General features: G+C 39.0%; 2 protein-coding genes and 1 pseudogene across 2 annotated transcripts; 1 reads left to right on the top strand and 2 right to left on the bottom strand.

Moving 5' to 3' along the window:
* Positions 1–5,148: 5,148 nt before the first annotated feature.
* LOC126796853 (uncharacterized) lies at positions 5,149–12,665 on the bottom strand (annotated as a pseudogene).
* A 3,863-nt stretch (positions 12,666–16,528) lies between these two features.
* Positions 16,529–18,099, top strand: LOC126797778 (60S acidic ribosomal protein P2-2-like). Its single transcript, XM_050524502.1, has 4 exons — positions 16,529–16,642; positions 16,731–16,820; positions 17,357–17,577; positions 17,904–18,099. The coding sequence occupies exons 2-4, from the start codon at positions 16,733–16,735 to the stop codon at positions 17,928–17,930; spliced, it is 336 nt and encodes a 111-aa protein (XP_050380459.1). The 5' UTR covers positions 16,529–16,642; positions 16,731–16,732; the 3' UTR covers positions 17,931–18,099.
* Positions 18,100–20,202: 2,103 nt separating this feature from the next.
* On the bottom strand, positions 20,203–23,671 carry LOC126797746 (monodehydroascorbate reductase). The gene is made up of 10 exons (XM_050524457.1): positions 23,533–23,671; positions 23,073–23,144; positions 22,749–22,800; positions 22,523–22,603; positions 22,196–22,314; positions 21,896–22,115; positions 21,656–21,774; positions 21,442–21,567; positions 20,921–21,061; positions 20,203–20,785 (listed from the first exon to the last, which is right to left on the bottom strand). The coding sequence occupies exons 1-10, from the start codon at positions 23,581–23,583 to the stop codon at positions 20,462–20,464; spliced, it is 1,305 nt and encodes a 434-aa protein (XP_050380414.1). The 5' UTR covers positions 23,584–23,671; the 3' UTR covers positions 20,203–20,461.
* Positions 23,672–25,747: the final 2,076 nt, after the last annotated feature.

The raw sequence follows: 25,747 nt of genomic DNA, 5'->3' as shown, positions 1-25,747 counted from the left end.
CGTTTCAGGGAGTTTGTCTCTGCTAAATGATGTTGGTTTAGCAAATAACCTGTTGGGCATTTTGGTGAAGGTTATAGAAGATATGGCGGAGAGAAGAGATGCAGAAGTGGAGGCAAGTGGGGCAGCGGATCAGTATTACTTGAGTGACAAGGTTATCGACTCGCCCGGGGCGTGTGCCACAGCGGAGGAGGTAGCAGCGATTCAGACTTTGTTCAAAGTGTCGGAGGAGATAATCTTGTGCCTAATCGGCGGAGGGCAAGATGCTTATGACCCGGCGCCAGGGTCGTATTGCGTGTCAGAGTTTGTCATGGCGTGCGGAGTTACGTTCCCGTTACCTAACTTCGTTCAATACATGTTGTCGTGTCTGAATGTGGCGTCGGGTTAGGTCACGCCAAACATGTGGAGGCAACTGCTCGGGACTGACGTGATATTCAAGGCCTTGAGGTAGCAGATGTCGTGCTGGTAGGAGTTTATGTCGTGTTGGATGATTAAATACACCAACAAGGCGAGGAGCGGGGGCTACGTGAAGTTGATCCCGCATATGCGAAAGTATTCGCCGCTTGTGACCGACTGTCCGAGGTACACCCCAAATCACTGTCGGGACTGAGTATTTGTTATGGGGGGCTGTGGCAAGGGAAAACACCTGTTTCGAAGTCCCCCAGGAACTTTCAGCCCATTGGTAAGTTTACTTTGCACTTCCCCTGAGTTTAATGTTTTTGGCTTGTTATTTGACCGCCGATTGTCAGTTATTGTAGTGCCCGTGGTGACCCACCTCACACCGCTAATGGAGAAGCGGTTGTCTAGATGTATCTGGGCATTTCATGCTGCCTTTTGAAGTGCATATCGGTTGTGACGCTTCATAGTGTACAAACACTACCGAATGGGGGTGATGTCAGGTAGGTGTTAGTTAGATGTTATTCATTGTTTTTCAAGGTTGGCCCCAAGTTAACCAAGAGTTTAATGTGCAACGGCTCCAGTGGAGGGCGCAATGTCGGGAAGGAAAAAACAAGGGACGAATGACAATGTCTCGGACGAGGAGATTGTCCGGGTGTTAGAGTAAGAGGTGATCGTGGTGCGAAGCGATGATATTGATCCCGCGATCAGGAACGGGATTGTGCCACCGCCAGGAGAATTGGATGAGGATGGGTTCTTCCAAATTCTGCTCCCCCGGGAGGAGTATGGCTTGTTGCCGGCCATGGTGGCCGCTTATTGGGGGGGGTTACTCCCACTGGGGAGCCACTAGAGGCTCTGACTATGGAGGAGGAGATGGTGGCGATGGACCCGGAGGGGGAGGGGAGAGGGCCGGGTGAAGAGGTGCATGTGGAGGATGCTCCATAGGACGAGGAGGAGGTGCCGAAGGTTGAGCTGCGGCAAGAAGAGGTGGTGGGGGAAGCTAATCGGAAGCGAGGTCCCAAAGTTGAGCCTGAAGTGGAGCGCGCAAATGTTCGGGCGGACAAGCACGCATGGGGCAAACCTCACGTCTGATGTGTTGAAGCCGCACCCACTACAGGAGTTAATCGATCTAGAGACTGTGTCAGATCAGGTAAGGGTGGACGCGGGCCTTTTGGGTAAGGAACAAAAATGGCCCGTGAAGAGGTCGCGACTGACAGGGCTCACAAGAAGTCCAAGAGGAGCTCGCACTCCGCAAGTGGGGAGACTCGAGCCGGTATTAAAGCCACACATGTTAAGGGCCAACTCTCCAGGACAATGACGACCCGGTAGAGAACTTCCAGGAGAATGAGAAGAAGTTGGTGCAATTAAGTTCATTCCCCTGGCTTATGTTTTGTATTTTTGGTTGTCCAATTAGGTGTGGTTGTAGCCTGTGGCCAGATGTATGGCGCTCAAGATGACCTCCTCGCCCACTATTAGAAAATGGTGGCTGAAAAGAAGGGGAATGTCTCCGAGTACATCAGGGCGAATCAACAGCTAGCCTGGACCCTGACAGTGATGGAGGACCAGAGGGTGGCGGACTACATCCGGATGGCGGAGGCGGAATGGGCTGTGGAGGAGTTGTGAGATGTAGTCTGGAAAGGGCGAGAGTCCTTAACTCCAGTGACTCGGAGGTGGCGCGCATGTGGGAAGAGCTAGCGAGTAAGGAGAAAGAGGTGACAACACTGGGGGGATAACGAAAATTTTCGGAAATCACAGGCCTATGTTCGGAAGCGGGCGGACGACTTGGTAAAGAAGAAAGAGATGGAATTGGCGGATAAGAACAAGGTGGACATAGCCAAGTTGGGGAAGGATTATGAGGACAAGTTGGAGAAAATGGAGACCCAATTTGAAGTCATCGCAGATGGAGTGTTAAAGGAGCGGCGATCTTTACCATCGGCTCAAATGGGAGGAGCGGCGATCTTTTCAGATCAAATGGGAGGCCCGGGAGAAGGAATTTGTCACCATCGGCTCCTCTAAATGGCGATGTTCCAAATCAATTGTGGTCTTCAAAAGATGTCTCTTATTATCACTTGAATACCTTTAACAATAGAGCTTTTGTGCATGTCCCAAAGGAAAAAAGATGGAAGCTTGAATAGAAAACTAAGTAGTGTGTATGCATTGGGTACGGAAATGAGAAGTTTGGCTACTAATTATGGGATCCTCTTAAAAAGAAGGTGGTTCGCAGCTGAGATGTAGTGTTCTTTAAAGATCAAACAATTAAAGACATCGTTGAGAAGGCTGAAAATGTGGAGGCACCGGAGACATATGATGATAATCTTATTGATCTAGATCATATCAATCATCCTATGAATGAAAAAGTTGGTAATGGAGCTGAGCAAGAAGCAAATAAAGTTCCTAATGGTGATCAAAGTGATCAGGCTAGAAACAACCGAGAAATTCCTGAAGTAATGCAACAAGAGCAGCCACCGGTTATTGAGCAAGCACCAGAGTTGAGAAGAAGCACAAGAACACACAAGCCTTCTACAAAATATCCATATAATGAGTATGTTCTTCTCTTAAATGAAGGTGAACCAGAATACTTCCAAGATGTTGAGAATGCTAGTGACAAAGATAAACGGTTGAAAGCTATGCAAGAGGAGATAGATTCATTACATAAGAATTCAACATATGAATTGGTGGAAAGACCCGAAGGAAAGCGAGTGCTCAAGAACAAGTGGATTTTCAAGATCAAACATTTTGAAAATTCTGAACCAAGGTACAAAGTGATGCTGGTTGTTAAAGGCTTTGCTCAAAAGAAATGTGTTGACTTCGACGAAATATTTTCTTCAGTGGTGAAGATGAACTTCATTCGTGTTGTGTTGGGATTGGCAGCAAGTATGAATCTGGAAATTGAGCAGCTTAACGTCAATACATCTCTTCTTCATGGAGATTAGAAGAAGACATCTTCATGGAATAACCATAGATATTCGAAGTTGAAGGCAAGGAGCACATGGTATGCAAATTGAATAAGAGTCTTTACGAGCTCAAACAAGCACCTCATCAGTGGTACAAAAATTTTGAGGTTTTCATGGTGGATAATGGATTCAAGAGGACGATCTCCGATCATTGTGTGTTTATTCGAAAATCCTCAACTCATGACTTTATTATCTTGTTATTTTATGTTTGATTACATGTTGGTTGTAAGTCCAAATTTAGGTGCAATTGTGGAGCTGAAGAAGAGATTGAATGAATCCTTTTATATGAAGAATTTGGGGGCTGCAAAGAAGATTCCTGGCATGCAGATCACTCATGACAAAAAGAAAGGCAAGCTTTGGCTATCTCAAGAGAGTTACATTGAGAAAGTGCTTGAGAGATTCAACATGGACAAAGCAAGATCTGTAAGTGTTCCTCTTGCTGCTCATTTTAAGTTGAGTCCCTCTAATACAAAAGAGAGGGAAGAGATGGAGAAAGTTCCATATGGTTCTGCTATAGGATGTTTAATGCATGCAATGGTTTGTACGAGGCCGGATATTGGCTATGTAGTGGGTGTAATGAGCAGATTTCTTGCAAATGCGGGTAAAGAACATTAGACAACAATTAAATGGATTTTAAGATACTTAGAGGTACATCTAAAGTGTGTTTATGCTTTGGGAGTGATAAGCCTATTCTTCAAGACTTTACTGATGCAGATATGGCTAGTGATAAAGACACAATGAGGTCTACTTCAGGATATTTATTTACTTTTGCAGGGGAGCTGTTTCTTGGCAATCCAAATTGCAAAAATGTGTGGCTTTATCTACCACAGAATCAAAGTACATTGTTGTTGTTGAATGTTGCAAGTAAATGTTATGGTTGAGGAGATATTTCCAAGAGCTTGGATTGCATCAAAGTAAGCATGTCATCTATTGTGATAATCAAAGTGCAATTCATCTCAGCAAGAATCCAAGTTTTCATTCCAAGTCCAAGCACATTGAAATGAGGTACCATTGGATTCGTGAGAAATTTGAAAGAAAGTTGATGATGATAGAAAAGGTGCACACAAGTGACAACATTGCTTATATGTTAACGAAGTCTCTTCCTAAAGGCAAGCATGAGAACTGTACTTTCTTGGTTGGTATGCGTCAATGAAGCTTGAGTCGGGAAGGGGGAGATTGTTGGAGTTCCCTCCTCATTTAAAACTCTTATTTTTATTATTATGTTGGTCATTAAATCCTCGCTGGTCTATATATCTTGGAAAAGAGAAAAAGAAGTCGTTTATATTCTCAAGAGTGCAGTTGGGTATTGGAAACAATATAGATTCATTGTTTCTTGGTCTGGGTGATCCCTTCATATTCTAGAAGGAGCTAGAGAGTAAAGGAGAATATATATCTTGTTCTTTATGTATTTACGCAGTAGTGTGAGGTCTGTGTTCAAGTAGAGAAAAATAGAGAAAACAATCCTTCTTGTTTAGCCTACTGCATGTTAGCCAAGAGTGATTCTTGAAAGTTATTCCTCTAGTGATCTAAAGAGATTAGAGATTGTAATCTCATTTTATAGTTGAAGTTTTTCGGAGATCATCCCGTGGTTTTACCTTCACATTAGAGGGTTTCCACGTTAAAATTGCTGGTGTTTGTTGTTGCTTTATATTTCTCCTAGCTGTTCTGATTTTGCTAGTTTATAGTTTATGTGTTTGTGTTTGCTGCATAGACATCTTATTTCCTGCTGCATAATCTGATATATCTTATCATAAAGCTTTCAAATGTTTTCTTGGTAATAGTCCTCCAAATGTTTGAACTGCTAGCTGAGGTAGCAGTCATTTTTGTGGAAGTACACTTTCTCCCCTAACTTGTTGAACAAGGAAGCTACGTCATGATCGTTGTATGAGAAGCTACTAGTAATTATCCCATCTTTTGAAAGGAATATGACACCTTTACTTGACTTGATGAGACAACTAATGAATGCAATATAAGTTGTAAACTTGTAAAGTTTTGGTAATTGCATTGCTCCAAAGCTATGCAGTTGACAAGGACGGTAATGGTGAGGTCACTGATAGTTATGGCTGGAATTTGCAGTACCTGACGTTTGTAATGGATAACTAAGAGGGTTTCTGCTCTTAGATATAATAGATGATTGTAATTCATATAAGTTCAGATCATACATTTATAGAAAACTTATCTAATATGAACACTTAAGATAAAAGTCAATTACTACAACTGCATAAATACAATATGTCTGTAAGTTAAGAAGTTGTTGAATTAACACTCCCCCTCAAGTTGGCGCATACACATCAATCATATCCAACTTGTCAAGCGAGTAATAAAAAGGTCTTTTTGAAACACATTTATTTAATATATCTTCCAGCTGGTTTTATGTAGGAACAAAAGGAAAGCTGATAATATTGACATCAAGCTTTTCTTTTATGAAGTGACGATCAAACTCAACATGATAGTGCGATCATGTTGTACCAGATTCTGTGAAATATCAATTGTTGCCCGGTTGTCACAATACAATTTCATGGTAGTTTTTTGTTTGACACGTAAATCACATAACAGGTTTCTCAGCCACAGTAACTCACACAAACCATGAGTCATACCTTTATACTCAACTTCCGCAGTAGACCGTGCCACCACCTTTTATTTCTTGCTTTTTCATGTAACCAGATCACCTCCCACAAAGGTAAAGTAACCTGATGTTGATTTTCTGTCTGTGATACTTCCAGCCTAATCTGTATTTGTGAAGCCACAAACTTCAAAAATATTGTTGTGTTTAGAAAACATCACTCCTCTTCTTGGAGCTGATTTCAAGTACCTTAAAATTCTCACAACAGTATTCATGTGATCCTCACTCGGATTATGCACAAACTGGCTTTCCACACTTACTGCATATGCAACATCTGGTATGGTAGGAGTCAAGTATATCAAGTGCCCGACTAATCTCTGATAACGGGCTCGATCGGTAAAAACTTGATATGGATATTCTTCTAAACAATGATTTTTCTCAATAGGCGTGTCAACAGGTGTACAGTCCAACATACATGGCTCTGCTAGTAGATCAAAGACGTACTTCATCTGACACATATAGATACCCTCACTCCTCCTGGCTACCTTAATGCCCAAGAAGTACTTGAGTGTACTTAGATCCTTCATATCAAACTCTGTGGCTAACTGTTTTTGTAATCTATCCATCTCAACAATATCATTGCTGGTAACTACCATATCATCAACATATATAATTAGGGTTGTTACCTTCTATTATTGGTGTTTGAGAAACAATGTGTGGTCTGAATTACTCTGTTTGTAGCCAATCTTCCTCATGAATTGTGAAAATCTTCCTAACCAAGCACGAGGTGATTGTTTAAGACCATACAAAGATTTTCTCAATCTGCATATGAAGTTACCTGGATACAAGGTTCTAAAACTCGCTACTCGGTAGTCGGTCGGCCGGCCAGTGAGTAGCGAGTAGAGGAGTACTCGGATTCTAATTTCTGTATTTTTTAATTATTTTTAAAATATATAATCTAATATATAATGTCCAAAATAATAAAAATAGTCCATAAAATATTAAAATAGTTAAGAGATAATAATGTCTAAAAAATAAAAACAACCATTAGTCCATTACAATAACATAAGTAATAAAAGCAAACCAAATTCAATTCTTGCAAACAATCTCAAGCATATGTAACTATGCCTCAAATTCTTCTTCTCTATATCCATCTTGTACTCCCTCCGAATCCGACTCAAAATCAAAACTCAAGTTATCTATTTCCTCTTCATCATCGGATATAAAATCATCTTCATCAAGTTCCCTAATTTCTTGATGAATCAGGGTTGAAGGCAAACGACGTCGTTTGTTATTTTTTTTGCTGACCGAGTTGACCGATTTAGACCCGAGTTGGCCGAGTTGGACCGAATTGGACCGAGTACTCGGCTGATTTTCTTCCCGCCGAATAGAGGCACTAAGTAGGTCAAAATCGCCTCAGTAACCAGCCGAGTACTCGGCCGAGTTGACTGAGTTTTAGAACATTGCCTGGATAACCAACTACATATCCTGGCGGAAGATCCATATACACTTCCTCTGTAAGTTCATCATAAAGAAATGCATTTTTGACATCAAAATGTCTAAGTGGCTAGTTTAAGTTATCACCAAAAGATAGCAATACCCAAATAACGTTCATCTTTGCAACATGTGCAAATGTCTCATCATAGTCTATACTATATGTCTGGGTGAATCACTTCGCTACTAGGCGTGCTTTATACCAACTTACTGACCCATCTGAATTATGCTTCACCGTAAACACCCAGCGACATCCCACAACCTTCTTTTCATGTGGTGGAGATACGAGCTCCAAAGTATTGTTTTTATGTAATGCTTCTATCTCTTTCTCCATTGCTTTCCTCCATTTTAGGTCTTCCAATGCATCCTGCACTTTGTTAGGTACTGATATAGCGGATATTTGATTTACAAATGATTCATATGACTCAGAAAATCTTTTGGTGGACACAAAATTAGTCACATGATATTTAGCTTTGGCCTGAAGGGTAGGTTCATACTTTTTTGTTGGTTGACCTCGAGTAGACCTATTTAGTATAATATATTATCTACTATTAGCCACACTAGTATTAACTCTAATAGAGTGACTAACCTCATATGACTGATCTTTTGTACTAGATAAACATGGGTCAGGGATAGAAGTAACAGCAAGGGAGGCAGGAGGGGCAGTTGCGTTGTCAGCTTCTGGTACATGAATCTCTGGAGCAACTGTACCAGAATCATCTGGTGGTGTCTTCGGAGCTGATACATCAGTGATCTTAACTAAATCTATCTCAGCCTCTTCATGATACAACTCTTCAAAATATGAATGCTCCCCCTGAAGAGCAGTATTAGAAGAGGTAAAATAGTTCATGTCCTCAAAGAAAGTAACATCCATAGTGACATAGTATTTCCTGATAGGTGGATGACAGCACTTGTAGCCTTTCAGATGTCCTCCATAACCAACAAACACACATTTAAGTGACCGGACATCCAACTTTAACCTTTGACTTTTTGGAATATGGACAAATGCAACACAATCAAAAACACGAACAAAGAGATTATGAAATGAGGGCAAGGAGACATGAGATGCAAGCACCTCATATGGAACTTTTCCTTGGAAGATACTACATGGAAGACGATTAATGAGGTGGGCAGAGGTTATGAACCTGTATGAAATCAGATTCATTAGTATAGAGGTCTTCCAAAGTCTTCCATATTGTCTGAGTAGTATCACATGCCTCCACCAGGTCAACTATATCCTCATTCAAAGATTTGTATAATACAGACATTACAAGACCATCATCATCTTCACTAGGGCTTTAGTTACTCTAGTTACATGCCTCATCTTGTGCATTCCTCTGAGATGAGCTATCATAATTCTTTTCCATTTACGGAAATTAGTTCCAATGAGTTTGGCCCCCCCCCCAAAGGAACTGCTTTTAGAATTCTTGACATATACTTTAAACTTCTGAACATCATTGGCCTGAAAACTTTCTTCTATTCCAGAACCCATTGTAAAAAAAATCAACATATTAGTAGTGATGCAGCGGAAAATAACGATAACAACTTGCTTCAGGTGAACCTGCACTATCGGTGTACTTGCACTGATAAGGAGAAAACATGTGAACCTGCATTATTGGTGCACTTGCACTGACAAGGAGAAAACATATGAATCTACACTGGAAACTGGTTGAACACTGAAATCAGGTCAAAATATTGGAATTGGGTCGTTGAAGGCTACAGCCAGGTCGGATTGATTTCTTCCAAGGAGATGACAGTGTCTTCACAATGGTACTTCCTCGACAGCCTGGAAGCTTTTGAGGAACAAGCCGAACGATCCGGAGGCTTTAACTACGAGTCTCAACGACGACCTAAGACACAGATGTCGGATGACCTGCTCGGAGAACACTGCCGAACTTCACACAGCAATACCGAGACCTTTAACACCGTTTGACAAAACACCAACGCCAGACGTACACAATACTGATTTGAGACAAGAAAATCCTAACAATGAGGTTTTACTTCAAAAAAAAAAGGAAATAGCAAACCCTTTTGGATCTGTTCTGATACCAAATCAGATATAATATATGATTGTAATTCATACAAGTTCATATCATACATTTATAGGAGACCTATCTAATATGAGCACTTAACACAAAAGTCAATTACTACAACTACATAAATAGAATATGTCCATAAATCAAGAAGTTGTTGAGCTAACACTTTTGAAAGGAATGCGATACTTTTACTTGACTTGATGAGACAACTGATGAATGCAATATAAGTTGTAAACTTGTAAAGTTTTGGTAACTGCATTACTCCAAAGCTATGCAGTTGACAAAGAAGGTAATGGTGAGGTCACTGATAGTTATGGCTGGGATTTGCAATACCTGATGTTTGTAATGGAAAACCAAGAGGCTTTCTGCTCTTAAAGGCTTGAACGTCACCCTGGACTTTCTTAATTTTGTTATACATTGGATTGATTTAGAGGATGACCGGTACTCCTAATTTGGACTATATGGGTGATTGAGCCGTATAAATTCTAGAAATAGGCTCCACAGTACTGTAGTGATCACTGCAAAAAAACCATTATAGACGGCATCATTACTATGCCAATAACACTGGTTATTGGGTTTCGCCCTGCTTCTGTCATGGAATTCCAGAAATTCTTTATGATACATTGGAATGTAGTAAGTTGATTTCTTCGTTCTAAAGCCTTACCACAGTTGGAGTGAAACGAGTCGAGCAAGTGCTTAACATCGGAGAATCAACTCGACCTATTAAGGGTTTCCTCAGTAGGCCTAGGGAATGAATCATGGAAGAACTTCAAGGCAAGCAAGGGTAGACAATTTGCGTCCTCACTTTATGTTTGAGAAGAAAGATCCACTTCCTCTCTTGGAGGAATAACAGAGAGATCAAACAACTCTTGGAGAACGAAGAATGGGAGTTGGTTTTCAAGCTTGAGGGGTCCCCGGTTATAATAGGAATCAAACCTTCTGGCCTGCTGAAGATGGTTGTTGGTTGCATCACTTAAGTATGATTATGTGTATTTATGTGTGAAGCTACCAACTCCCAAGTATAGGAGGTCAAGTTTTAGTAAGGGAATGTGTAGAGTATCGTACTGAAGGGATTATGGGAAACCTAACTCTAACTAGATTTCCGCAAGAAAAACATGCATTCTAACTTTTTATAAGTTCACAACCTTAGCCCTTTAGAAGCTAGTAGTCATGGAGATGGTATTAACAAGTGGTAGTGAATTGACTTGGTTGATTTTAGAATTAAGCTAAGCAAACTAATTCTTGCACAAAAACAACAAAGAAAGGTAAATGTAGAGATAAAATCAAAAGAGGAGTAGAGACTTAGGCATTGCACCTAGCCTTACTCATTCACAAATGTAACTCAAGATTAATGCATAAACATATTTGACAAACTTCCCCTTAATGCTTTGGTGAAGCTACCAAGAAACCAACTAATCATGTAATTTAACAAAATCTTTTGGAGCCAAATTAAATCACACAACCTTAGTCCTAATTATATTACCTTATAATACAAATGAGTTATGCACCACAAGCATAACACCCCCTTAGAGTAATTACACTCATGGCACAAGCATTGAGTTCAAGGTAAGAAATTCAAGCAACTTAATATTTCCCGTAAGAAACACTAAGCCACCACTTAAAGGTTACCCATGCTCACGGATTCAAGAACTTGTCAACTTCAATTTCCGATTCATTAATTACCTAAACATGTTTCTAGATGACAAAACTAGCAACACATTTAGTAAGCATTTTAAGTGTAGAAACCCATAGATTCAACATGCATCAACATCAATTAAGAGTAAATGAATTCATTAGCACATGAGTTGGCTAGGGCTAGCCTAGCCTCAAATCCAACTACTCACAACCCGGTAAATACAACAAACCCTTGAAAATGAAATACATCAAAAGAGAAGTAGGGTAGAGAGAGAATAGATTACCAAGGGTTTGGTATAAATGATACCAAACCGTACCTCTAAAGGTTCACTACCCACAAAGATGTAATAAGAAAGAAAATGCTTCTAAGTATGGTATTAATGGGTTCTAACAAATGAAGAACTTCATGAACATCATACTTTATCCACACAATCTAGGAACAAATAACAAGAGTTGAGGATGACTATGAGTAGAGGATGAAGAGAGTGAAATGAGTATGACTTTGATAAAACCCTCACACTATCACAACTCTTTACTCCAACCCAAATCTATGAAAAAAGTTTGTGATTCATCAAATGTGTAAAAGATCTTTAGTTTTTAGTGAAAACCCAAGACACTTTACACTTCTCTTTACACAACTTGATATATATAACTTAGGCCTAAGAAAACTATGTTAAAACTATGGAAATATGAAGTTTTGATGAAGTTTTAGTGTGGTGAAGAAGGTTACACGAATTGGGAAGAATGAGGGTATTTAAAGGCCTTATGGTCACAAATGAAGGGTGGAGATGTAAGGGGATGAATGGCTAGATATGGTGGACAAATGTGAAAGCACAAATTGTGGATCTTGTTCTTGAAATGACCTATTCATTTGTCTTCTATTTTGAATTTTTAAATTTAAATCCTCAATTCATGGAGCACAAATTGTGGATCTTATTCTTGAAATGATCCCCTTCATTTGTCTTCTTCTATTTTGAATTTGAATTGTATGTGGATTTATAAGGGTTTGAGTCACTCTGTCTATTGTCAATTGGTTCTGCATTTGAACCTCATATCATTTTATCATGGTATCAGAGCTAGGTTACCCACGTCTATGTGTGAAACTCAAATAGCTATACAAACTCCACGTCACCTAAAATGTTGCCACGTGTATGACTTGAAAATTCGCCATACGTGCGGAGTCGTGTTGAGAATATACATCCCACATGAGAAAATGTGACATAGTCTGTCAGTTTATAAGGGTTTGGGTCACTCCATCCATTGTCAATTGGTTTTAAATGTGAACCATAAATCATTTTATCAGTTTTTTTCCTCCAATTGTGTTGTAGCTCCAACGAAGTCTCTTAGATCTTTCCCTGTATGAGAAAGAAGGCTTTCGAGTGAGTGTCATTTCTACCTATCGAAGTCTAGTAACTTATCCTTACCTCGGTGGTAAGGTCCGATGGAGACCTTTTTTGGACCAATGACTTTTGAACTGATCTCAGTAAGGCTACCAGGAACTTTATGCATGTAGATACCAGAGTTAGAGTTGTCAGCACCTGTTGATGTTGTGTGATTTCTATTTTGCAACGACTGCCTGCTTATGTTCATAGCAACTAGAAAGTAGGCCTGTAAAATGGGCTGGGCTGGGCCGGTCCGACCCTAAGATATGAAGACCCACATACTACCTGGCCCATGTCTTTTTCTGCCCTAGATGTGAAATGGGCAGGGCAGCGCCAACCCTATCACAATATGTGAAGCTCGAACCCGCCCTTTGGGCGGATAAAGTTTGGGCTTAAAAAGCCCGCCCACGGCCCGGCCTACATTTGGTCCGTGATTTTTAAATAATAATTTTTTTAATGTTCATTTGAACAAAATTTGATAGAGATAAAAGTTGAAGCCATGAACCTCTTCTTATAAAAATAACACATTTGTCAATTGAACCAACAAACAATTAATTCTTAATATTTAATATTTTAAATCTAAAGGAGAAAAACCATTTATTACTAACATGGGCCTAGAATGGGCCGGGCTACGGGTCAGTCCTATAATATACCATATGGGCAAGGCTTTGGGTCGGCTCAGGGGTTGAAAAGTGTTGCCCATATCCTGTCAATTCCAAAACAGGCTGAGTAAAACCCGCCCATCAGTTTGAGCCGAACTGGCCCGCGGCCCAATTTTTTGGGCTAAGTTTGGGTATGCCCATCAACACTGGGCTTAATTTACAGGCCTACTAAAAAGGCTTCAATATCAATCACCACTGGCACGTCGGCGACAACCATGTTACTGGCCTCCTCACCTCTCATACAATCTGCAAAGACACAGAAAGTAAAGAAACCTTCACTATGGCTCCTTCTTGCTAGTATTCCCAGTGTTTCAAAAGAAATTTAGTGTTTTTGGTTGCACATTGGAAAGCCAAAACAATTCGATATCTATTGTTAACTCCAAGGTTTGAAAAAGTGTTAGACGGTACTCGGGCGAACAATTACCTCTTAGCGGCTAAACGGCTAAGTGGCGCCTATGTGGATTCGAATTATTAAATCTTTATTTATTTTTATACATGTATTTTTTATATGATTAAAAATATATAATGATGCTCAATATATCAATTATCAAAATAGTCTAAACTTAAAATAACTTAAGTCCAATGTTTATACAATAATATTATAACAAACGGTAAATTGTAAATGAAATGAAAGACTAATTTCATGTTCTTCTTCTCCAAATACTTCCCTAATTCCTTCGGTATTGGACTCAAACTCCGTGTCATCATCCGAAATAAAATTTTATCATGAAGTTCTCATACTTCCAATGCGTTTTAATTTTTAAAAAAAAGTCCACCGATTTTGACCGACACGGACTACCGAATGCTTCTTAGGCGGTCCCAGGCGGCTGCCAAATCCCTCGAACGCCATAATGGCCGAATAGGCAAAAACGTAGCAGTGACCCACCTCCTAACGCCTAGGTGGCCTCTTTTTTAGAACAGTAGTTGACTTGTTCTAACCAAGTAAATGAAAATTTTAAGAACCATATATCACAAATGTCCCACTCTAAATTAAGAGTAATTTAGTTTTGTTAACTTCAAAAACGGTGCACAACGTCTATAACTCTACCCAATATTTATACATGTCGTCAACCCTTCGTTTGGTGCACAGTTTTCTCTCTAATTTGCAAGGGTAATAGTGTATTTCCTCTTTTGCGGCCAATTCATTGTGTGCACTGCGCAAGTATATCAAAATTCCTCCCAAACCAGAGAACATGGTGGAGACCATTTATCAGTCTCAAAATCCCTCTCAAGCCCAACAGAGTTCGGTTTCTTTGAATAATCTAATCTAACCAATTCAAGTACCACTTTGATTTCTCCTTGTCAACTGAAGCAACTTGGCCTCTTTCAAACTTAACAGCTTCGCTCTATTGCATAGAGAAACCGGAACAATCCCGCTCCCCAAATTATTCTTGAAATAATCAATATACCTCGACTCCAACCCATAAAAGTTGTTCACCACAACCCTGAAGCTCTTGCTTCCAATTTACCATTGTTTATGGCAAAAATGGGGAGTTGAGATCTTGTCAATTCGACTCGATTAGGAAGACATGGGAACATGGATAGCTTCAAATCGGAACTGACTTTTTCATACAGCCCAAATCGATTGATGTTCTACCTAACACATCAGGAGAATTAAGAACTCATTCATGTTAAAGACAATTCTTGAGATTCAGAGGAAGTTGATGACGTCAGAAGCCTAACTGTGGATGATGTCAATGATGATGAAGTCGGGAGGGTGTTGGGAGGGGTTGTTGGAAGGCGAAGATATAAGTGAAGGGGTGGGGCATAGAGGTGTCGGGTGGGGCAACATTGTTTGGGAGGTCGAGGGTTTGGATGGTGATGCGACGGTTTAGGGTTAGTTATGGTGGATGGAGTTGCAGAAGCGGACACGAGAGATGTAAAAAGGATGGTGAACACAATTATCCTTGTAAAAAAATATATATACGGAAAGTTATAAAACAAACGGAGGGGTTAACGTTAGGTACAAGTATTGGGTCGAAATCTATATGTTGTGTACCATTTTAAAGGTAACGAAACTAAATTACCCTTAATTTAGAGTGGGGCATTTGTCAAGTATGATTCTTAAAATTTTCATGTTATATAAGTAGCTAAATCATAACTTTGAAAAAAAATTAAACCAAGTTGCGCCTTTTTTTCTAGAATCTTATTAGTTGATCTTTATATATAAGTTTTGTTTTGGAGTGTAGGAGCATCGTTGAGTGAAAGCTATTAACAGATTCTCATGGATAGAAAAGCGTTGCCAACAAATTGAATAATGAAGATTAGGTTAAAGTCTAGTTTTCTTTACTTTTTGATATTGTTGTTTACATTGGTTTCTTCTATGTACTTCTTCCAATCCTCGATCTCAATCTTCACACATCCTCATTCGAATAACTGATTGATAGTAATCACCATTTGTTTATCACACCACATTGCTGCCTAGACATCTATATGATTCTATTTGTTCCTCGTTAGTCAATGTTCTAGATCCTAGATCTCCGATTTAGGTTTTCTCATGTGTAGTTTTTTGTCACATTTGGATTGGATTAAACCTTACCAAATTTGTGTTTCAACTTCTTATTGATATTGTCCTCCCACTTTCTTTGTCCCTCATTCCCTCTATGTAAAATTCCCCAAACTGAAAACAAAGTTGTGATTTTTAGGGCAAGTTTGCACAATTAGGGTTAGGGTTTCAATTTTTCCTCAATTTTCTAGGTACATATATATATATATATATATCACAATTAATTGAATTATCCGTTTAAGAATTTACACATAGTAATGAATTGAGTCTAAACCATCACTGCACATCACTTTGGGAATAGTTGCAGAAATTCTTGACACATGGAACTTCTCCCTAGACCCTCCAAACAAATATTGGCATTTGATAATAATGATCAAATTAATGGATAGAGAGTTTATGATAAAACCGTTATTAGATTGAAATGACATTGTTCAATTGATCAAAGAGGAGTTGATGGGAGCTATGGTGGAGAGGACGTCGAACTAGGGACTGAAAGAGTTCCGACAAAAATGTCATGGAATGATCAGATCAACAAAAAAAAAAGATTTACAATATAAGTACGAGAGATGTTAAAAGAAATATCATAATTAGTTTAAATTAAAATACGAAATAAAAAAAATTATGATTTGATGTTATCTATGTGGCACCTTAGTTTATCATACTGCCACCTAAGATGAGAGGTAGGTGGTTGATATGGTTCACCGAAAGACAGTTCATTTAGCATTATTCTTTGTCATCATAATATAAAAGAGAGAAGACAAACGGGTACACTTCGACAATTCTAGTCTTTCTAGTTTTTGTCTTTTTGATTGTAGAATGGGCCATGATAGTGAAGATCACGGATCCAACCCGAAACTTAAACCCCGACCCGTGAAGCCCAATCAAAAATCCCTGAAGAAAACCCTACCAGCTCCACATAAAAAGCTGTATATCAGGCCTCCCTTGCATCCTTTCTCACCCCGCTGCTCACACACTTCCTTCATACTCACCCAGATCCAGAGCCTCTCTCGCAATCAAGTACTCTCTCTCTCTCTCTCTATATATATATATATATATATATATATATGTGTTAATCTATTTCTCTATACGTTGATTCTGATAACAGAGATGAAGATTATCGCTGCTTATTTGCTTGCTTTGTTGGGCGGCAAGACCAGCCCCACTGCCGAGGACATCAAGACCATCCTTGGTGCCGGTACGTTTTTCCTTTCTGTGCTTTATTTTCTCATTATATGGTTACATTTATGCCCCGAGAATTTATGCTCGGTTTGTTCTATAGGGTTTCTAAATTCATGCTCTTTTTTCCTACTTTGCAATGTTTGTTATCATTATTGAGCTGTAGCATTAGCGTTTTCGGTTATTTAACTGTAGCATATAGCTTTTGGGTTGATATTACTTGACATAATCAAATGAAATGAATTATTGTTGACCTCAATGAGTTAGGTCTCGAGAAATTGGGTTTAACTTCTTTTACGAGGTTTCGGTGCACGTATATATTAGGCAACCACCAGGGTTTTTGCTTGAAATGTTTCTCTTAGGATTTGTCATTAAACATCTTCAAGGAAACCATCACGTATATGCTATTGGAGCATATTGATTTACCAAGTCTGTTTATTGTTTCTATTTTTTTTCTTTGATGAATTACAATAAAATAAATTGCAATTGCATAGAGCTGTGTCTGCGGAGTGTTAGTTTTGAGATTCAAGTTCTAATACTTTGATTTGTACACAGTCGGTGCTGAAGCTGATGAGGACATGCTTAAGCTTCTTCTCAAGGAAGTTCAGGGTAAGGACATAACAGAGCTTATTGCCTCTGGACGGGAGAAGTTGGCCTCTGTCCCATCTGGTGGCGGTGGTGCTGTTGCGGTGGCTGCCCCTGCTGGTGTTGCTGCTCCTGCAGCAGCTGAGGCAAAGAAGGAAGAGAAGATTGAGGAGAAAGAGGAGTCTGATGATGTAAGTTATCTCAATATGATTTATGTGTGCATGGTGTGGGATATGTTTTGTTCTATTACTTCTATATCATGAAAACATGACTAGGCCCAATTGCTGATACTTGGCCTTTGCTCATGCTTTTAGTTAAAATGTGAGAGTTGTAGGGAAATTTTATGTTTATAGGATCATAGCTGAAATCAATAGTTCTACTATTTGCCTTCATTTTAGCTCGCAGTGAGAGAGTTAGCTGTCCATAACTCCCAGACGTAGCAGGCTTAGAATTCCGGCATGTTTTATGACATCTGATTTGAGCCTCTTCTTATACTGTCTTGTTTTGTTGGTTGCAGGACATGGGCTTCAGTCTCTTTGACTAGGGTGGTTGGAATATGGCGTACTGAGAAACCATTTTCTTATTCAAGTTAAATAGAGATTTTTGTTTGCTGGAGAGCAATTCTTGGTTATTGTAGTAGATTCTGTTAATGTGGATTTGAATTCACTTCTTTATCAATATTTCTTAATGAAGAATGACTTATCCCTATTATAAGCTCTTTTCTATTATTTTCTTTTGTTATAATTGGTGGTTTGATAGCGCTGTAATGTCTCTGAGACTCGTGGCATTACAGCTGCTTGTGAACCCAACAAACACGTTAGAGGAATTGGCCTAGTTATTTGATCAAAATCCCAGAACATACACTCGAAATGTGAAAGGAGGCATTCCTTGTAGTAGACCCCTTGCTGAGAAATCGACAGCCGGTTTCAACTGGCCCCTTTGTTGATGATCTTTGCCTCCAGTTGTAGAAATCTGTCGATCCTCAGTCGAAGGAAAATAATTCCGCTTATACAGTAATCACAAAGTAGTTTAGCCCCTGACTGGCCCCAATTCTCAAATCCTTCCTCTGAGATTGTTTGAGATTGTCACAGATCCGGAGGTTGTTTTTCGAACGCAAATGCACCCATTGTGGGTGGGTTTGACTAATTCTCAACCTAGGTTAATACTCTATTCACCCAAATCAATCTTACTCATTTGTTTAACAATGGATTGATTAGGAGGATGTGGCTTTGGATTAGATTTTTACCAAGTACATCTTAAATATGAAATTAAGCTAGATTCAATGACGAGACCTAGCGGTGCCTCTCTGCTGCTAGGGTTGGGAGTGCGGTGCCTCCGGGTATGGTTTTCGATCACTCTAGCACCGTCTCTTCTACCCGAAGGGCGCTCTTAACGTCCCTAGTGTCGTGTACATCGGATTCCACCCTTGTCATTTTCAAGCTTCTGCAAGGTTTCGGGTCTGGCTTCTCAACCCAGATGCAGGGTTCCTGGGCTTCAGGTTTGTAGAGGTGGATTGTTGGGTTTACAACAATCATGTCGGAGGCAAGGGTTGGGGTTCGGATATGGGATCCGGATCTATCCCCGATGGTGCTTCAAGTCGTTATGGTGTGTCGTGGCCGGCAATTGGTTATGCGAGTGTTGAGCCACCTGAGGAGAGACGTTCACAGTGAGATGGTTGCTCAGATCTCACATCAGATCATGCCAGATCGGGTTGAAGATGGTTGTGTCGATGGTTCAGGCTTGGAGAAGCTAGAGTGACGACCGGCTTCTCTAGCTAGAGTGACGACCGGCTTCTCTGCTCCTTGGTGACTTTTTTTGTCTCTACTAAGAGATTTAGCATAAAAATAGTTTAAGATCTAATATAGGGTTTTGATTATTCTGCACATTTTAAATTTTATCTTAGTCCTATCTTAGTCCGCTCTCTCATACATTTTGTATAATTAATATACGATTTTACGTCGATTCTAAAAAAAATTAACCAAGACTAATCAAAGGTTTGATTAAATTACTATTCACATTCTATTAAAAAAAATTATAACACAATTATTGTCTTATAATTTTTGTTATAATTTTTATTTGAATATAAAATTATTTATTTATATGTTAAGTATTATTGAATACATATTAAAAAAAAGGAATTTTCAATATGGATTTTGCAGCCATTTGATTTTGATCAACGGCTCTTGTTTATACCATGCCTTAGTTTTACTCTAATTAAATAACATAAGATGTTGCACATGGGATGACAGATGGACCCACAATTTCCTAGCACGAACTAATTAGAGGACTTACAATTACCCCATCTTTTACCCGGTTAGCTGGGTCTCACGTGGAGCCCAGTGTAACCCAGACTACACCAGCTCGATGGATTGCATTTTGTAGTCTAGTCTTCACTCCCAAGTCCCACCCACCTATCGCACCATTGGTGCATCTGCTCTAAGGAAGAGGGGGCGTGATGCCCTCGCATCTATAGACCTTATGCTTGGGTGCCGAAGATTCGTAATGCCCTTATAAGATGCCGAAGATTCGTAATGCCCTTGACCCTTGTTTCATATAGTTGTATATTACTACTTCATATAGTTGTATGCAAGGCATGAATATGAAGTTGATCAACTCATCATGCTTTGCTTTGAGCACATAAGTATCATACATATTGCATCATCCAGTGGTTCGAGATTAAACGCTTGTACACTACGCCCTAACACACAGTAAACTACCTAGAAACTTCAAACACACGAGGAGTAATATCAGTATTGTATTGAGACTGACATTTAACTGTAACATAATGCGGCTAGCAGAAGAAAACAGGTGATATCTGGTAAAATCCGAAAACTATGACTATGAGGCTTAATCTTATACAAGTATGGTTCCACTTCTGTAATATTACAAAATGGGACCGCTGATAACATAATCAAGAATTTAAAAGTTCAAGTGCTGCAACATTAAGAATTTTATGTAATCAATCCCAAATTACAATACTGGAATCACTCAGTGAAAACCAAAGTAGAAGTGTCTAAAATAGCTATCTAGACTTCTGGCTACAAGCAATCCATTTATTTTGTATCAACTTCAGGTTTAGATATTACTAGCAAAAGAAAGACCTTCCTTTGCAAGCTGATCTAGGCTCTCAACAGGAGGTTGGAGCTTTGCAACCTTCGCGATAGCCTGGTTTTCCTCGGGAGTGCCAGCCTCCAGAAATGCACCGACCACCTTACCGTCTTTAATCCAGTACGTTCCAAACTTGGGCTTTGGTGAGGTTGGATTGCTGTCTCCGAAGAGCACGGTCTCACCAACATTGTCGCCATAAAATTGCCATGAAAGATCAAAGGAGCGAGAATAGAAGTATGGCAGATAGTCATAGACATCAACTGTCTTTCCCTCTTCACTTGCCTTGATGGCCTGCAAAATCAATGTACTAAATTATTTTCTGGATCTTCGCCAATAAGTTTACAAGATAGGGTTTCCAACTCATTTGAAAGAACTATGGAATCAAATTCAGTGGAAAATACCAAAAATCTAGGAGGAGCTGCATACCTTTACGGCCTGCTCTGCAGATTTGCGTGCATGGTCAACATGCTCAACTCTTCTGTTCTCATTGTACAACTTCAAAGGGAAAGTGGCGACATCACCCACAGCATACACATCAGGAACACTTGTTTTAAAGTATGTATCCGTCTGCAATCAACAACATATATCAAAATGGATTCTACAGAAATAGCATACACTGGTCCAATACAGGAATTAAAAAGAAATGCACTAAATATTTGTAAAATGAAAATTGCTGTGACTTCAGAGAAAAAGTACAACCCATAATGACATCAAGTAAATTGGATTGGGGTCCAACTTCCTTATTCCCTTAATAACTTAAATACTGTGTCAGTTCCAAGTGGTTGGCTTAATATGTTGTAAAACTGAATGCTCATTTACATTGAAATAAGTTATGAATTACTATGTAAGCTTAACACTGTTAATAAGGACTTTAAACATAAAACTGATAAAAGTAATTTACTCAAGGTATGGGAAAGAAAGAAGAAGGAATTAAGAAGTTTAGATACCTTAATTCCACCTTTTTCCTCTTCGACTTGTCCCTTGAACAAGGATGTTAGTGGCCTTCCCCCAACACCAACAACAACAATGTCAGCTTCAAGCACGGTTCCATCCTTTAGATGCACTTCCTTGACCTGCATTACAGTCAAAAGTGAGTATTCAGAACACTATTTAAGTGTGTATAGAAGAACACTATAAAATGCCAAGTAATTGTACATTTACCTCTCCATATGAATCAGCGGCAAACCCAGAAGCAACTGTTCCCTTGATGATTTTAACTCCTTTGTTGGCATAATAACCCTCATAGAAGGCAGCAATACCAGAAGTGAAAAGCCGAGGCACTACCAGGACAAAGAAAATTGAGGAATGAGGCTCATAGAGTACTAACTACAGTATTAGGAGTAGAAAATTCATTGTTGTCTGTATACAGAAAATAATATAAGACTCAGAACAATCACTTACTGCACCACGGTTCAGGATACACCATAGTAACTTCTAAATTGTTAATTCTCAATGCTGCACCAAGCTCAAGACCAATGTATCCTCCTCCAACAATCACAGCTTTTCCATTCTTTTTTGCTTTAATTGCTTCATTGAGCTTATCAGCATCATCAATTTCTCTCAAGTAGAAAATGTTTTTAGCATCAGCTCCTTTAACACCAAAATCCGTCAATCTTATAACCTACATAAATAGAAAATGTACTATTTAATCAGCATGCTAATATATAGAAGAAACCTCTCATTCTTTTTAGAGTTTCTTACAGTTGAACCAGTTGCAATGACAAGAATCTGAAACTTGAAGCATTCCCCAGTTCCACTAACAAGAGTCTTCCCGGCAAGATCTACTTTGACAATTTCAGTGCTAAGAATCAACTCTATTCCTGCATTAATACATAATGATTGCATCCAATTAGTGTCATTGTAACGATCAAAATGAAATATGGAAAATGAAGTAAAATAGAGTCTGGAACAAGAATCAGCAATGCTGGTCTTTACACAACCATCTCAACATATTTCTATCAGTTGTGCAAACTTATTTAACTATGTTTGGTACAGAACTATGAACAGTGATGCACAGGAGAAGCAAACCTTTCTCTTTGTACCAATCAGGAAGCAATCTCTCTCCGCCACTTCCAACACAGGTGTGAAACCCTGGAAGTCGAGCAGGAGCTGCAAAAACACATAAGAACTCTAAGTTACAATGTCATCGAATGAGGCTGGCTTGCACTGATGTGCCATGTGCATGTAAGAACTGCATGTCACAATAAATTACTGCAGCTCTTTCCTAAATTGGAACTGAAAGAACAATACTTACATTCAGGGAAGAGATAAGCCTTGCTGAGTGCAGGACGCTCATATGGAGCTACCTGCGAGAACAAGAACAGAAACAGCAGCAATAATATTAACTACAGTGACTTAAGTCTATACAAAAAGTAATGCAACAAGTAGGCAATCATGAAGGATGAAGAAACAATCTAAAATCAAGTTCAATAAGAAAACTATTTCTTAGTTACGTTAAAAGTAGCAATCATGTTGCATATAAATTATTTCTGATGTACTTTTCACAAAAACTTCCACACGAACCGCATGAAAATAACTCGAATTCCACAACCAACTGGACACAACCAAAGTAACGTACCGCCTCTTTGGAAATGACGGCTAGTTCGCCAGGCTTAACACCTTGCTTGGCAAACTCCCGAGCTGCATATCCCTACAAAATTCGACAAAACAAAGAAAACATCATTTCACACTGATCAAAGCCTTTCACAACACTAACTAGTCAAAATCTAAACAACTTTCCGATACGCAATCATATCATCAACCCTCACAACTAACCAAATCTCAGAACCAAAGCAACTATAACAGCAGCACACACTGACCTTAAGAACGTCCATTACTCAATAATTCATAGCGGAAATACACAGATCTATGTAAAACTACAAGAATCCTACTGTAATACGAATTGAACAAACCGAAAACCTCGCCGGAGTGGCCGGAGACTTCACACTCCAGTATACAGATTCCGCATCAATTTTTACGACTCAAAAAACACCAAAATCGTGATCAAACAGATGAGGAAGGATCGGAGAGAGACTTACAGCGGAGACTCCGCCGCCTAGGATGACGTACTTGAAGGCCTTCTCCGCCATTGATGATTCAGAAGGGGAAGTGCGTTTTTGCTTTCTGTGACTTTCTGTTTTGTGTTGGTGAAGAGTGTGAGAGAGAGAATGCGATGAGGTTTTCGGGGTTAGCTGTGGTAACTATTTATAAGGACGACGAGGACGTCGTCTCATTGGTCCTTTCCTCCGTGTAAATGGAATTTTACCACGTGGCAGAGATATAGCCCTCAATCACTGCTCACTGTGCTACTGCCACGTCAACCGGGGGCTCGAAAATTCTCAAAATTTCGATTATTAAATTTTGCGATTTAATTTCCTACTCCACATATGAATAATTCTGTTGCTGACTTGGTGTGTAAGGTGTGAACACGATTTGATACTCTTTGTAATATGTATTGATGCTCTTACGTTCTGAAATAAATGGGAAAACGATTTGATCCTGTTTCTATAAGAACGAGGTTGTCAAATATATTAGTGAGGTGGATATTGAAAATGTATGTTACCAAGAAGAAGTCCACCTACGTAGACAAATCGAAAGTGTCCAGGTTATAAACATTAACAAGAATTCAGGCGAATGTATCCAAAAAAGAAAAAGAAAAAGAATTCAGGCGAACGGTAGAAGTAATAATACATCGCCGGTGAGCTCAAACCGGCAAATGGCCCCAGGGATTTGAGATGGTCGTTGACGTCAGCAGTGACGGTAAAATAGTCGTTGAATTAATGGTCTGATTAGGTAAAAATAAATAAATAAATAAATGAAAAAGGAAGCAGCTAATCCCCACTTTATAATAAATAATTGGGGACAAGATTGGATGCCCTAGTTGATTTTTTTGTGAGCAAGCCCATTGATAATGCTACCGGCTCTTCAACTCTCAAATTTGGGTTGGGCTTTTAAGTCGCTCCTTTTCTCCATTCACTAGTTTTTAGGACAAATCTCAAACTCAGTTAGATTACATTGGACTGTATCAGTTATTCAAGATTATCATGACATTTATCCTAACTAATGTGTTTTGCAGGTTCTAACGATTGGATGTTGGCCTGGAATTCTCGTGTGTTATGACATTTTAAAATTTAAGAAAGGTTGTAAGTGTGGTACTCGACAAGATAGCACTGGCCTAATCCGTCCAATGTATTAGCGCGTGTTCAGAACTAAGGAAGGCAATACATTGATTGATGAGTGGGGAGGCCAACGTACACCTGCAACTGCTGAAAAATGTGAAGGGTTTTCAAGGAATTAGTGAATATGAATCCTATGATCATGCGTGGAAAATATGAAGTCACATGCATGACAACTGCTCAACAATAGTAATTCCAATGTCTTCTCAATACAAATAACATCCATCTGCAGAGACATATGGGATATGAATTCAATTTCAAAATCATTTTCCTGGTGTGTATATATATATACAGTCTCTATCCAGAGTGAAGCTTCACTCTGAAATTATAGAGTGAAGTTCCAATTTTGGCTCACTTTTCGGTCAAATTTTTTCAACATAAGCTATTCAATATTTAGGTATGCTATTCAAGATCATCTCTACAAAGTTTCATCTAATTCGGACATCGTTAAGGTATTGAAATTAGATTAAATCAATGAATGAATTAAAACTGTTCAACGTGAACCGTTCGTGTAAATCTCAATTTTGAAAGCTCAAACAATTGTCAAATTGGATGAAACTTTGTAGAGATGATCTTGAATAGCATACCTAAATATTGAATCACTTATGTTGAAAAGATTTGACCGAAAAGTATGCTAAAATTGGAACTTCACTCTATAATTTCAGAGTGAAGCTTCACTTTGGATAGAGACTATATATATATATATATATATATATATATATATATATATATACATGATTCCATGAGAGGATATGCGTAAGAATTGACTTGTTTCAAGAGACATTGCTTCATAATCTCGTTCACACGGTCAGTAGCTGACCATGGAATTCATGCTCAACCACCATTGGATGTAAATCTAAAAGTGAGTAGAATCTTTTTTAAATTGAGTTATTTTATTTTCAACCCTTGAATTTACATCCAATGATGGTTGAGTATGAATTCAACGGTTAGTTACTGACCATGTGAACGGGACTGCACTGCTCCTTATTAAGGACGTCATGAATTCATGATACCACATTTATATAGTGGAAACGGATTCAATGCACCATACACAACAGACACCAATAATTATTTTTAT

The sequence above is a fragment of the Argentina anserina genome, chromosome 6 (genome assembly GCF_933775445.1).
Source record: "Argentina anserina chromosome 6, drPotAnse1.1, whole genome shotgun sequence".
NCBI lineage: Eukaryota > Viridiplantae > Streptophyta > Magnoliopsida > Rosales > Rosaceae > Argentina > Argentina anserina.
Note: the sequence above shows the minus strand (reverse complement) of the source record. Positions and strands in the feature narration are given on the sequence as shown.

What these genes read in the sequence shown, in the direction of transcription:
- LOC126797746 (XM_050524457.1), bottom strand. Translation starts at nt 23,583, where the DNA reads ATGGCGGAGAAGGCCTTCAAGTACGTCATCCTAGGCGGCGGAGTCTCC. An exon ending in TAGGCGGCGGAGTCTCCGCT is followed by an intron (nt 23,145 to 23,532) that starts GTAAGTCTCTCT and finishes CGAATTTTGTAG; the next exon opens with GGATATGCAGCTCGGGAGTT. An exon ending in CCGTCATTTCCAAAGAGGCG is followed by an intron (nt 22,801 to 23,072) that starts GTACGTTACTTT and finishes TTGTTCTCGCAG; the next exon opens with GTAGCTCCATATGAGCGTCC.
- LOC126797778 (XM_050524502.1), top strand. Translation starts at nt 16,733, where the DNA reads ATGAAGATTATCGCTGCTTATTTGCTTGCTTTGTTGGGCGGCAAGACC. An exon ending in CAAGACCATCCTTGGTGCCG is followed by an intron (nt 16,821 to 17,356) that starts GTACGTTTTTCC and finishes ATTTGTACACAG; the next exon opens with TCGGTGCTGAAGCTGATGAG. An exon ending in AGAAAGAGGAGTCTGATGAT is followed by an intron (nt 17,578 to 17,903) that starts GTAAGTTATCTC and finishes TGTTGGTTGCAG; the next exon opens with GACATGGGCTTCAGTCTCTT.